Genomic DNA, 13,009 nt, shown 5'->3' with positions numbered 1-13,009 from the left:
AATCAAATAAATCATCTACATGGGGTAGAGGATATCTGTTCTTAATGGTTACCTTGTTTATCTCCCTATAATCTATGCACGTCCTCATAGACTCGTATTTATTCTTTACAAATAGCATTAGTGCTCCCTAGGGCAATACGCTAGGTCTGATAAACCCTTTATTCAACATATCCTACAACTGATCCTTTAATTCTCCCAATTCTGCTAGAGCCATTAGGTAAGGAGTCCTAAAAATCAGCGTCGTTCGTGGAAGTAAATCTATAGTAAAATCTACCTCATGATCGGGAGGCAACCCAGGTAGCTATTCTGGAAAAAAAATCTTGAAATTCCTTTACCACTGATGTACTGCCAAGCTTCGATTCATTTTCTAACACCTCATTTACAAAGACCATAAACCCCTAACATTTATCCAGGAGCAGTCTTTTTGCATGTGTGGCTGAAACTAACTGAAGTGAGGAACACACTTGCGATCCCACAAATTTAAATTCTTTCTTGCCTGGTGGTCTGAATATCACCTCTTTCATACGACAGTCAATATTAGCATAATTAGCTGTCAATCAGTCCATACCTAGTATTACATCGAATCCATACATATGTAACACAATCAAGTCAGCTGGTAACACCCTCCCCTTAATTTCTATTAGATAATCCCTAAGCATCCTACGACACTTCATCACTGACCTTGATGGTGTAGTTATTGACAATTCTACATCTAATAAGTGGGTTTCGTTTCTAGACAATTTAACATAGGCCGCAGATACAAAATAATAGGTGGCACCTGAATCAAATAAGACAATAACTTGATATGATAAAATAGTAAAGGTACCTATCATGACGTCACCTCTGGTCTCAACGTATCCTGGCGTAAAAGCATAAACCCTCGTCGGGGTTACATTCCTCTGCTGCCCTCCACAGGGCGCCTGATAACCTCCCTAATAAGGTTTGGGAGCTAGGACCTGGATCAGCAGTCCTGGGCATGCTCGTGCCATGTGATCGGGTCTCCCACAACAATAGTAGACCTCTCTCCCTACCTGACACTCTCCCAGATGCTTCCTCCTGCATGTCAGACACACAGGGTAGGTCTGCACACCCTGATTCTCATGAGGTCCTATCATCTGCCTCTGACCACCACTATAACGGTCTCCTCTCCATGGGCCACGGCTAGAACCCGCCTGGTAACCTTGAGGCATGGGCCTCTTTCTCTGACTCTGAGCTGTGGTGCCTCTCTGCATGTCACTCTCAATAATTGTAGCTTTGTCCACAACTTCAATGAATGTCAAATAGATTCTGCCTCAAACCTTCTTCAAACTTTCTCGCCTTTTTCTCCTCGTCTGGTGCCAAATGTGGGGCAAACTGAGACAACTCAATAAATCGAGCTGCGTACTGTGATACTATCATCTATCCCTGAGCTAAGTGCATGAATTCCGCTGCCTTTGCACTCCAAACGATAGTAGGGAAATGTTGCTCAGAGAACAATTCCTTGAATCGACTCCACATCACTAGTACAAAATATGGTCTCTTCTCCTCAATCAATCTCACTGATCTCCACCAGCGTTTTGTCTCCCCAATCAGTTTGAACATCGCAATTAATACCTTTTGTTCGTCTGTACATAGAAGCATTGCCAACATTTTCTCAATGTCCTGGACCCAATTTTCAGCCACAATCGGGTTAGCTCCTCCAGAAAACGATGGGGGCTTCATCCGTGTAAACTGCTCTATCGTGCAGCTACGCTCCCCCGAGCTCTTGTTCATCTCAGCCATCACTTGTTGGGTGACGCTGCGCAATACCGCATCAGTATCTCCACCTCCCATATTGGAAGGCCCTGATCCATCACCCCTAGCATTCGTAGTACTACTCTCTGGGTCCATCCTAAAAAGACAAAGAACACAATTTAAGGACCCTATCTACCATACAGATCTAATTTATTTCATTCAACTGAAATTTCATATTCACTGTTAACTACCCTTCCTAATCTTACTTCAAAATTCAATCTTACAACCTAGACACACGACCCGACAATAGTTTACTATGACTTTCCTGAAATCATGAAACCACCACAAAAATCCTGTACCCACACCATGGAATAAAACCTGAAATCCTTTCCTATACTCTAGTATTACTTTCACTACACTCTAAAGTCAACAGAACCTAGGAACCTAGGCTCTGATACAAAAAATTGAAACGACCTGATTTTTTTTCATGCCGTATTATTATTTTTATTTTATATATATATATATATATATATATATATTGTAAATTTTCACTGCTCTGATACCTTTTAATATAAACCAAACCATCATCACGAATCAGATAGGGACCGTGGAATCTGGAACTCAATAAACTACCTATGCAATGGAAAGCAGAATACATATAACCACATCAATATATACAATACCAGAGTGCTGGAATTTTCTAGAATATGCATACAGAACCATTCCCAAAACGCCCTTGCCTGGACCTAGGGACTACTCGAAAAGTGACTTCCCAAAAATACTCACCCTACAGACGGGGCAGTATTGTAGTCCCCTCTATCTGCGAGCCTGATCTGCTTACCTAGTTGGATCACCTGAAAAATGTTAAATCACTAGGATGAGACAACTCTTAGTAAGACAAAATATGCTATTACTAGTGTATGGCAGATGAGTTTACATAATTATAAAATCTAATTTAAAAGTACTGCAAATAACTGAGTTTAAGAAAACACGTATAAATAATACACATTATAGCTCATACCTATGTTGCTTAACATAAACTGTTTTTTTCTGAATATTCTATTCATAATACTTCTAATATTTATAGGTATGTCTACGGTTTTTGTAAATCTGTATATATATAATAACTGAGAAAACTTCCCTGGATGGATAACTGAAAGTCATGATTTAACCTCTCATGACGGGATTGTGCAGCCCCTAGGTGGGACCTATCACTAGCTGGCCGACTCGGATAAGTCAACTAAACTCCGAAAGTCAGATCGGCCTCCTTAACCCTAACTGACGGGGAGCCTATCCACAACATAGGCACGATCGACTACTGAAAATTCACATATTATCCGAGTTATGTGGTTGCACTCTGAACTGAAAATAGCTACGGTATCGTGCTCTGAAACTGATCTGGTCCATTAGGGTTTAATATTATATATATATATATATATATATATATATATATGTAATTGATATTTCTATATTACTGTTTTACTATGATTCTGATATAACTGAAATAACCATAACATGAAATAACTGATCTGAATATGCTGTGAAATCTGAATAACTGTATATTTGAATACTAAATATCTAAAGTGTTATGGTTCTGAAATCTGAAAACCATGGTATACTGAAAATGTTGTATTATTTATTTTTTAGAATATATTCCATAAAATGTGATTTTGCAAAATCTGAGAATACCTATCGGTAGATATCATACATCATGATATTCTGAAATTCGAATAAATTCGGTATAATAATATTTTCTGCTAATATATTGTAAATCATGATATCCGAAAGCTATAAAAATACTGTACTATTATGATACTAACTCATGCCACACAACTAAATAAAAAGCCTCTATACTGAAATCTATACTTTCTCGAAACACACATAAACCTATTGATAATATTACTAATTTAACTGGCATAACATATTTCCCTTACCTGACAATCTGAGCACTAAATGGTATTTACAATCTCACACATGCGGCGTTCATAATTTTAACATCCTGAGATAACACACGTATAATTTCCCAATCAAATAACTGAATTCACCTAGATAATTATCACATACATATTCTCCCCAAATCCACATATGCACAATTTCTAGACTAGAACCATTTATCATTTTACCTGGGTTCCTAAAATAGCACCTACTAGGATTCTCAACCCATACCTGCAGCATCCCAAAACTCCCTATTCCTGAAAATATAATACCCTGATTTTACTTCACAAAACTTCGGTATATTCTCATATAATACAAAACCTAGACTCAACTAAACCTGGTAATACTAAAAAATACCCAAAAAATCTACTTACCCTAGTTTTGAGATGATTCCCAAACTTCTCAAATCAACATTTTGCTCCGACTATGTTGTAGAGAATCTCTTCAGGATCTCCGTGGTAGCTTCTGATCTTTGAACCGAGGAGAAATCGAGCCATAGTCGTAGAGAGAAGGAAGAGAGAACGTATTCTAGAGAGAGAGAGAGAGAGAGAAAATTCTACCTGAAATTCTTGCAGAAAAAATGATTTTCGGCCTTATATAGAAAGCTTATCCACGTGGCCTCGTTGACGAGCCACGTCACCTCGTCGACGAGTCCACGTGGACAAGCTTTCTATAGGCCGAAAATTCGTCAACGAGCACTTAATCCTCGTTGACGAGTTTCAGACCCTGGAAACAACCTCTCGGTAAGTTCTTGTCGACGAGACACATGTCCACGTCGATGAGCCTAAGAAGGATGCTCGTCGACGAGCGCCCTATGTTCATCGACGAGACCCTATAAGTCTCCTTTGAAGATTTTCCTGTTTCTCTCTTTTCTTTTATTATTTAATTACTATGATTCTTCGGGTCTTTACAGAGACAGTCCCCAACCTAACGTCCCAAGGTCAAGATGGAGCAACGGGTTATGTTTCGGGTTCTCCTAAGGGGCGTATACTCGCCAAGGTGGAGATTGTTTTGTTATGTGGCTCATATACTTGATGAGATGCATGTACAAGGAAGAAGACATAGTGGAAAATCATAAGTGCTTAGGAGCAGCAGGGAAACCGTTGATGGTTTGGCTAAAACCATCGACAATTTGACATCGTAATTTAGACAATTTACATTCTATCTGAAACCGTTAACGGTTTGGCCCAATCCATCAAAGGTTTGGCTCTGAAATCCCGCACAAATTTTTGAATTTTGAATATTGGACGTTAAGTTGGTTGGGATTTGGAAGGAAACCTTCGGGGAACTTTGTATATACACTATTATGGGTGTATTTGCATTGTAAGAGAAGTAAGAAGATCATTATAAAGTATTTTTTGACACTAAGATAGTAAAGTACTTTGCCAATTGCTCCCGTTGATGTAGGCATTGCCGAACTACTTAATTCCTTGTGTTGTCTATTTGCTTTCATATAAATTGTGTGGGTGTATTTTGTATTTGGTTTTCATTGATTGCTGCATTAATATTCCGTTATTCAATTATGATTCTATATACAATAGTTTGTAAGCAAAATCTTCTTCTACGGTAAATTTTATAAGCTTTTAAAGATTATTTTATTAGTTTTATGCAATCCAATTTGCTGATCATTTTAAAAATTTGCTCTAATATAAAAAAGTTCCCAATTTTTATTTTTATACAATTTAAAATTTTTACTCATTTGTTTATTTATGTTTACTTTTTTGTTAAAAAACTAACCACAACTAATTTAATTACAAATGACTTTGTAAATACAAACAGAAATAGAGACCGCCACTAAATGTATTAAGGGCTCATCAACAAATAATTTTTAACTTCTATGTTAAATTTCCAAACAAATTACAAAATAAAGTTATCTAATACTTTTATTTTTACAATCTTTATATGAAATAAATGAACAATAATACCGTTTAAACACTATTTTCAAATTTATATAAAAAGTTAGAAACTATCTTTTCATTATTTTTCTAAATTTCTAGCTCTTTAAAATGGGAATATGAAATTAAGATCTTGAACTTTAATTTGTGCGGATTGTGTTATATGTTTGGAGTTTTTTTTCTAAAACCGCAATAATAATAATAATAATAATAATAATAATAATAATAATAATAATAATAATAAATTCAAGTCTCAAAATCAATGATTCCAAATATTACCTTATATAAATTTTTTTAAAAAGTTACAAAGTAAATTTTCTTTTTATTATTTTGAAATCTAAAATATAAATAAAAAAATATTTTACATATTTAAACAAACTCTTTATTTTCTACATATATATATTAAGAGCAAAATAAGAGGCTCTCTATTCCCTCCAAAACCAAAATCCCAAATCTAATTTGTGATAATTTTGAGTTAAAGATTATAATTAAATTAAAAGAACCAATTAAGACTTTTCAAGATAATTAAATAAATAATAGATAATATATTTATGATAAAGGTCAAACAATTCAAAGCATACATTTATTACACTCATTTCTCATGTCTTTAATTTATTTTAATAAATACCCACACAATTTAAAATATTTATTTTCTAGACTTTTTTCAAAGGTAATTGCTATTGACACTTGAAAAGAAAATGCCATTAACACTTTAAATTTATTTTTATATTAATTAGATGCTAAATTTTCTTAATGAAACAACAAATTTATCCTCTCCCTCTTTTTCTCTTTCATTTAATAGACGATAAAATAATTCTTTAAAAGATATCTTAAACATATCAATTTAATGTGTATTATTCTTTACGTAGATTTTAAGTTACAAACTATTAGTTGACAATGTGATAATAATATATTTTAATAATAGTGTCATTAGTATTCCCAATAACTTTACAAACCAAAACTAATTAGACTCGAGTGGTTAGAAATGTTAGAGTTACTTCTTGAATATTGCACTTTTAGTTACTTGTAACTTTTTGTATATTATAATGTGTATGATACAATCATATATAATCATGAATAAGTAAATGTGTGATGTTTGGATGGTAAGTGAATCACTAATTTTATTGCTTAGATATTCAGGAAAGAAAAAAAAAAAAAAAAGCATCTTATTAGTTTTGTGATACTATATTCGTAAATCTTTTCGATAAGGATGACATATTGATTAATTAAATTGAAGGAGCGTATAAAACAACGAATATTAAAAATAAATTATAAATGCTTACAATTTATTTTATCATTATACTAGAATGCAATATATGTGTGTTTCATGGTTTTTTTTTCAAAGTTTTGAAAAATTATAAAGAAAATAATTATTAGTTAAAATATTTCAAGTTTTAATTTTATATTTATTATAAAGGTATTTTTAGAAAAATTATAAGAGTGTTTTAGGATGATTATAGATTATAAGGATATTTTTGAGATAATCATAGTTGCATTTAGAGGTAATTATAGCATTATTTTAGGATAATTAGAACTGTTATAGACATAAAATTGATATTTAAAAAAAGAGCAAAAGGAGGAATTCCCTTATCATATATTTTCTAAAATATATAATTATATTTTTATTGCCCAATGCTTAATAAATTAAATCATTAAAGATTCAGTGCGTTCTCTGTTAATTTTTATAATTTTTTAATAATTTAAAATATAAAAAAAAAATTCTACAAGTAAATAAATCAGACTTCTATTATTACATGAGTTCTTTCTTACATTTTTTTTTAATATTTTAATTTTCAGACATTAAAACTTTCAGGACAAGGAAATCAAAGACTTTCCCAAATTCCCTCCCAGCCCAAAAAAAACTGCCGCTCGTCAGAACTTTGAAATGATAAAAATGGCGGCATCAAAGTTCTGCATCCCTCCTTCCTCTCCTTTCTCTCTCCATCTCAACACCTTCCTCACTCTACAAAGGCACAAGAGATCACGCCTGAAACTCAACCCATCTCCATCTCCATCTCCATCTCCGTCTCCGTCTCTTCTTCTGAGTTCTAATCTCTCTTCCACTGCGTCACCATCCCCAGTTTCGCACATTTCAAACTCTTTCCTTCAGTCTTTGAGATGGGTGAGCAGGAAAATTGCGTCCGCACCACCCGCGCATCCAAGAAGCGGTCATACTCCTCAGTGGCCGGAGCTGCTCAGGCCCTGCAGCAACTTCCGAAAACGAAGAAACGAGTTGTCCTTGGTGACCTTACCAACACGCCCAGCGCCGAGTTGACTCAGAACTTCTCTGATTCCAAAACCCAGAAGCTTAACCACAAGCCGAAGAAGAAGAAGATTCTAAAACCTCAGAAGACTGAGACCGTTGTGAGCTTGGACGATCCTAAGAACTGCGCGTATGCGTCTTCTATCTATGACCATCTTCACTCCTTGGAGGTACATGAGTGCCTTTTGTTTATTTATTCTTGGCGTTAATGGTTTACTGTTAAGCTCTATTGGTTGGCGAGAAAATGCAGGAACATGGAGGAAAATGAAGTTCTTAGTATGTTGCTTTTTTAATTAGTTGAACTAGCGAGAACTGGTTCCCAATTTGACTGGGATTAGCTTAGCAATTTGTTCTGTTATTGTTTATTTGTTCTTGGGATTCAGTTTATGCACCATTGAGTTGCAAGCAAAAGTTTGCTCTGCCAGTTTTGAGTCTTGGTCTGGATCTGGTTTCTGGGGCCATTCTGCTTGTTCTTGTTTAATTGTTTTTTTATTCTTTTGGGATCCAATTTATGCACCTGAGACTCGCAAGCTAACTGTAGGAAAAAGTGTGGGATCTGATCTTATGTTTGATGTTTAGATCTCCAAGCAATTGAAAACTTGCTGACTGAGGCTCGGTGGTTTTTCTTGTTCTGGTTTGGTTTTGCGTGTGTGGAGAAAAGAAGAATAGGAGGCAATGTAGATTTCATTTATTTGATAACTATGGTTTTTGACTCAGATCGAGGAGAATAGGAGGCCATTGGCCAATTACATGGAGAAGGTTCAGAATGATGTGACGGCAAATATGCGGGAAATTTTAGTGGACTGGTTAGTGGAGGTTGCAGAGGAATACAAGCTTGTTTCAGACACTCTTTATCTTACTGTATCATACATTGATAGATACCTATCATCAAATGCTCTCAACAGGAGCAAGCTACAGCTTCTGGGTGTTTCTAGTATGCTTGTTGCATCGTAAGTCCACAAACCATTTACCTCTTTCTGTTTTTTTCTCTCATCTAGTGGCTGCTGATTGGTTGTTTAGCAGAATGCTGATGGTCTTCGCATTTCATTCATTGTTCTTGCTTTTTGTTCGATAATTGTTGTTGGGTTTATTCTCAAAATTGGACTTCTATTTATGATTAATGGTGCAGGAAGTATGAAGAAATTAGTCCTCCACATGTAGAAGATTTTTGCTATATAACTGATAATACTTACACCAAGGAGGAGGTTGGTTTTGTTCTTTAATTTTTTCTTGTATTTTTTTTTTAATTTATTGTTTGGATTTTCCTTGCCAATTTTTACCTTTTGGGTCTAGATCTGCTTGTCTCAGTAGCATAACTTGCCTATAATATAACTTCCTAGTTTTGTTTGGGATGAATGTGCAGGTGGTGACCATGGAGAGAGACGTTCTTAAGTTTTTTAACTTTGAGATGGGTAGTCCCACAACAAAAACTTTTCTGAGGCAAGAACACTGGCCAGTACATCTGTTATTACATTTACTTTATTCTCTATCTGCCCCCTTTCTCTCTTTTGACTCTTTGCCTTCTTTTTTTCTTTATCTACGTGTTTATTGTGAGTTATCTAGACGAGTGATGGGCCTAATATCAATACCATTGGTGAATTTGCAGGAGTTTCACACGAGTTGCTCAAGAGAATTGCAAAGTAGGCCAACCCCTTAGTGTTACTGTTTTTCTCCCTATTTATTCATTATATAATTGTTGCTGATAAGGTTGTAATTTTGCTTTCCAGTCAGCTGATCTACCGTTTGAGTTCCTGGGTTGTTATCTTGCTGAGTTAAGTTTGTTAGATTATGGTTGTTTGCGGTTCCTACCATCAATGATTGCAGCCTCTGCCATATTTCTTTCAAGATTCACTATCCAACCACATGCGCATCCTTGGGTATGATTTCTACATCTTCAAAAGAGAGTTTCAGTTATGCATTAGTGGAACCATAATAATTTCGGACTCTTCTGCTGTGGTGTAACCCTTTAGGGAAGACAGAAGTTGAGAAGCCTGTAGTAACTGAAAAGTAGGCAAAATTTTGGGGAAAAAAAGACATTGAACTCTCTTGAGGTTTTGCAAAAAGACACAAACTTCCTTTGAGGTTTTAATAATTTTACAGACTTCCTTAAGACTTTAAACATTTTACAAACCTCATTGATGTTTGATTGTTAGGGTACTTATACTTTTTTCTAAAAGCTTGACTTTTTGCCAAAATATAAAGGGAGTTCTCTATTTTTTTTTTTTTGGAAAATCTTATTAGAGCTTTGGAGTTTTTGAAACCTCAAATGAGGTCTTTGGGATTTTTGAAACCTTAGGAAAGGTCTGTCTTTTATCCCAAAAATTGTGCTGTAACTTGGCGAGGAATTTATAACTATTGAAGTTGGGGAGAAAGCAAGACATGTAAGGAGTTTAGACAAAAGGCAAAGATTAATAATTTGCAAAACGCAAAAATGGAGAAAATTTTGGTATTATGGGTGGTTATATTGGGCCATCTAGTAAATGAAGTGGTTCACAAATTGAGATACCTTAAAAGGTTTCCTGTTCTTTTTCCCCCATGTGCAAGTGACGAACAAATTATTTTATATAACTTGCAGAGCTTGGCTTTGCAACACTATTCAGGTTACACACCATCTGATTTGAAGGAGTGCATCCTTGCCATTCATGACTTGCAATTGAGTAGAAAGGGTGCCTTACGAGCAGTAAGAGATAAATACAAGCAACACAAGGTATTCTTGTTCTCTTTCCTGTGTAGTTCCATGTAAATATTGTGTCCAGAGATTATCTTAAGCAGTTATAGGTCCTGCATTGGATTGCTCTGTATTTGTTTTGTTAGGTTTTTTGTTGCTTAGGATCTGCCCTAGTGAAATGCTCCACTTTTGCTTTGTTTTGGATCGTTGACTTTGAACCTTGGATTTGGATTTCTTGTGGAATTAAACAGAACTTGATATAATTTTGTATTATATGTTCTCCAAGCTCACAAGATAACAAATCTAAGACTTGAAATCTGTGCTCTTAGACAGGCATAGGGTAATGAATTGCAACTTGTGACAATAGTTTAGCCCATGACATTACTCATCACTTAATGCACAAATTATGGTCTAATCCAAATTGAATGATCTTTCATTTTTTGGAATCAGTTTAAGTGCGTGGCAGTGTGGTCTTCACCCTCAGAGATTCCTACGAGTTATTTCAAGGCTGTTAACAAATAAGTATGCGAGAGATTCTCAAAGCCAACTTTGGAGTTTCAACAGTTCTTGAAGAATGTTCCAACTAACTTCTTGCTTGAACTTTTCTGCTTTATTGGAGAGATTTTACCTAATAAAATTGCTGGCAAAGGGCTTCTGGGGTTGAGAGGTGTCAGGCGTTCAATTCTACAAGTGTTTTGTTGTTTTTACAACTAGCATCAATTTGTAGAGGCAGCTGACAGACATGTTTCTCACTTGTTATCCAGTTTTCGCTTGTTACATCTATCATTATGTTTGAAACAATTTTGTAAGTGATGTTGCCTTAAGAGCAGTGTCAGTCCAAATGAACAAGCGATTTCCATGTACCTGTAAATTGATAGTTTCAAATAAAGGATTGTACTTGTCTGTACATGGTTGAGCATCTTTTTCCACTTCATTTTATTAATTATGAAATTCATTACCTTACTGTTGCCTTGTAAGCTGATTTGGATAATGCCATTCATGCTATTTTGGAAGCCTAATACTGTGTTTGGGAGTAGGATTTCAGATTGTAAATTTGGATTTGGGAGGGTTTGGACAAATTTCAATACACTTTTATATTACAACCTATCCAAATTCAATATAAATTCAAACTCAAATCCTCGCCAAACTTAGGGCTACTGCTGATGTTGTAAATTTGAAATTATAGATTTAGACAAAGTATAGTATAAAATTGTGTTGAGTTTTGTTAAATTTTACATTAATCCCAATTCATACATAGGATTCATGCTATCAAAATTTAAACACAAATGGGTTCTAGAAGAAGCAAAATAAATTGTTGTAATAGTAGGCTTGTGACTAAATGGGGGCTTGACTAAATAAGCTTGGTGAGGTGTATAACCCTATTCATCTATTGATTTGTTTTGTCTCATTCCATGTGATTTAGCTTCTCATCTTATTTCTCTAAAGAAAAAGTAATTTCTTGTTTCTCATAAATTGAACTAGTGAAAGTCTTTACTAGTACTAGATATTGCCACTAAAAATTTAGTTCATTGGTTAAAAAATAAATTTTTAATTGGTATTTGTGCCTTTTTTTTTTCGATTGGGATAGAGCAACTAAAATCATGTAATCTTAAAATCTACATTAACTAGAGAATTTACGGCTCCATATATTGCTACTTATTTTATTTTTAGGATTTTTTTTTATTACGTCGGGTTCCTCTCATCCCTATCACTACTAGCGGACTCTCCAGCAGACATTTCCCTTCGGGGCACGCAACTTGGTGGGACCAAAGAGAGAGACTAATCTCACGCTTGCACGCGCGACACCCTCCACACGTGCAGGAGTAAATTGCGGATGTGCACTCGAATTGGCAAGGTTCGAACCCTCAGCCTCTTCGTCAAGCGGCCTGCGAGAATTCGTCCTTACCACCCGAGCATATGTCAGGGGGCTAGGGTTTTTTTTTTTTTTTTTTGTAAATAAATATAACAATGAAAACAACATCATTTAAAAAAAAAAAAATACTTAAAGAAGGCTTTTATTTGTGGCAAATGTTGAGCAAGTTTCTAGTAAATGCAAAATAGCTGCTTGGTTTATTTTGTGGAGTTAATGAACAAATAATTAAATAAAAGTCAACTAATGTTTATGTTCCTACCAATATTGAATTAAATGGAATTGACACTATTATCCATATTAAAAAAATAAAATAAAAGATACCAAAATTATAAAAGGCTAAAAACCAGTTTTTTGATTAAATTTAAAGTAACACATGTTCAAATTAACAACAACTATCACGTTGCAACAGTCAAACAAATGAATATTTACCAACATTTACTGAGGATAGTAATTGTATGCTCATAAGAAATGTCTAAACTCATTTTCATTAGAGAACAAAATTTATGAAGCAAACAAAAATAGAAGGAGCTTGTTTAGTGTACCCAAAATATGCTATTTGTGAGAGCATATTGAGATTGTAGAGGCACAAATTACACAAGTCATTAATTTGGAGTTGACCATTGAAAACAAAATAATTAGACAATTTCTCTTCCTCCGTCATT

The 13,009-nt window shown here is 34.7% G+C and overlaps 1 protein-coding gene across 1 annotated transcript; it reads left to right on the top strand.

Moving 5' to 3' along the window:
• Positions 1-7,455: 7,455 nt before the first annotated feature.
• LOC131155409 (putative cyclin-A3-1) lies at positions 7,456-11,381 on the top strand. The gene is made up of 8 exons (XM_058108500.1): positions 7,456-7,976; positions 8,524-8,756; positions 8,936-9,011; positions 9,170-9,246; positions 9,413-9,446; positions 9,534-9,683; positions 10,382-10,513; positions 10,925-11,381. The coding sequence occupies exons 1-8, from the start codon at positions 7,662-7,664 to the stop codon at positions 10,994-10,996; spliced, it is 1,089 nt and encodes a 362-aa protein (XP_057964483.1). The 5' UTR covers positions 7,456-7,661; the 3' UTR covers positions 10,997-11,381.
• The last annotated feature ends 1,628 nt before the right edge of the window (positions 11,382-13,009 follow it).

The sequence above is a fragment of the Malania oleifera genome, chromosome 5, assembly GCF_029873635.1.
Source record: "Malania oleifera isolate guangnan ecotype guangnan chromosome 5, ASM2987363v1, whole genome shotgun sequence".
In the NCBI taxonomy this organism is placed as follows: domain Eukaryota; kingdom Viridiplantae; phylum Streptophyta; class Magnoliopsida; order Santalales; family Ximeniaceae; genus Malania; species Malania oleifera.
Note: the sequence above shows the minus strand (reverse complement) of the source record. Positions and strands in the feature narration are given on the sequence as shown.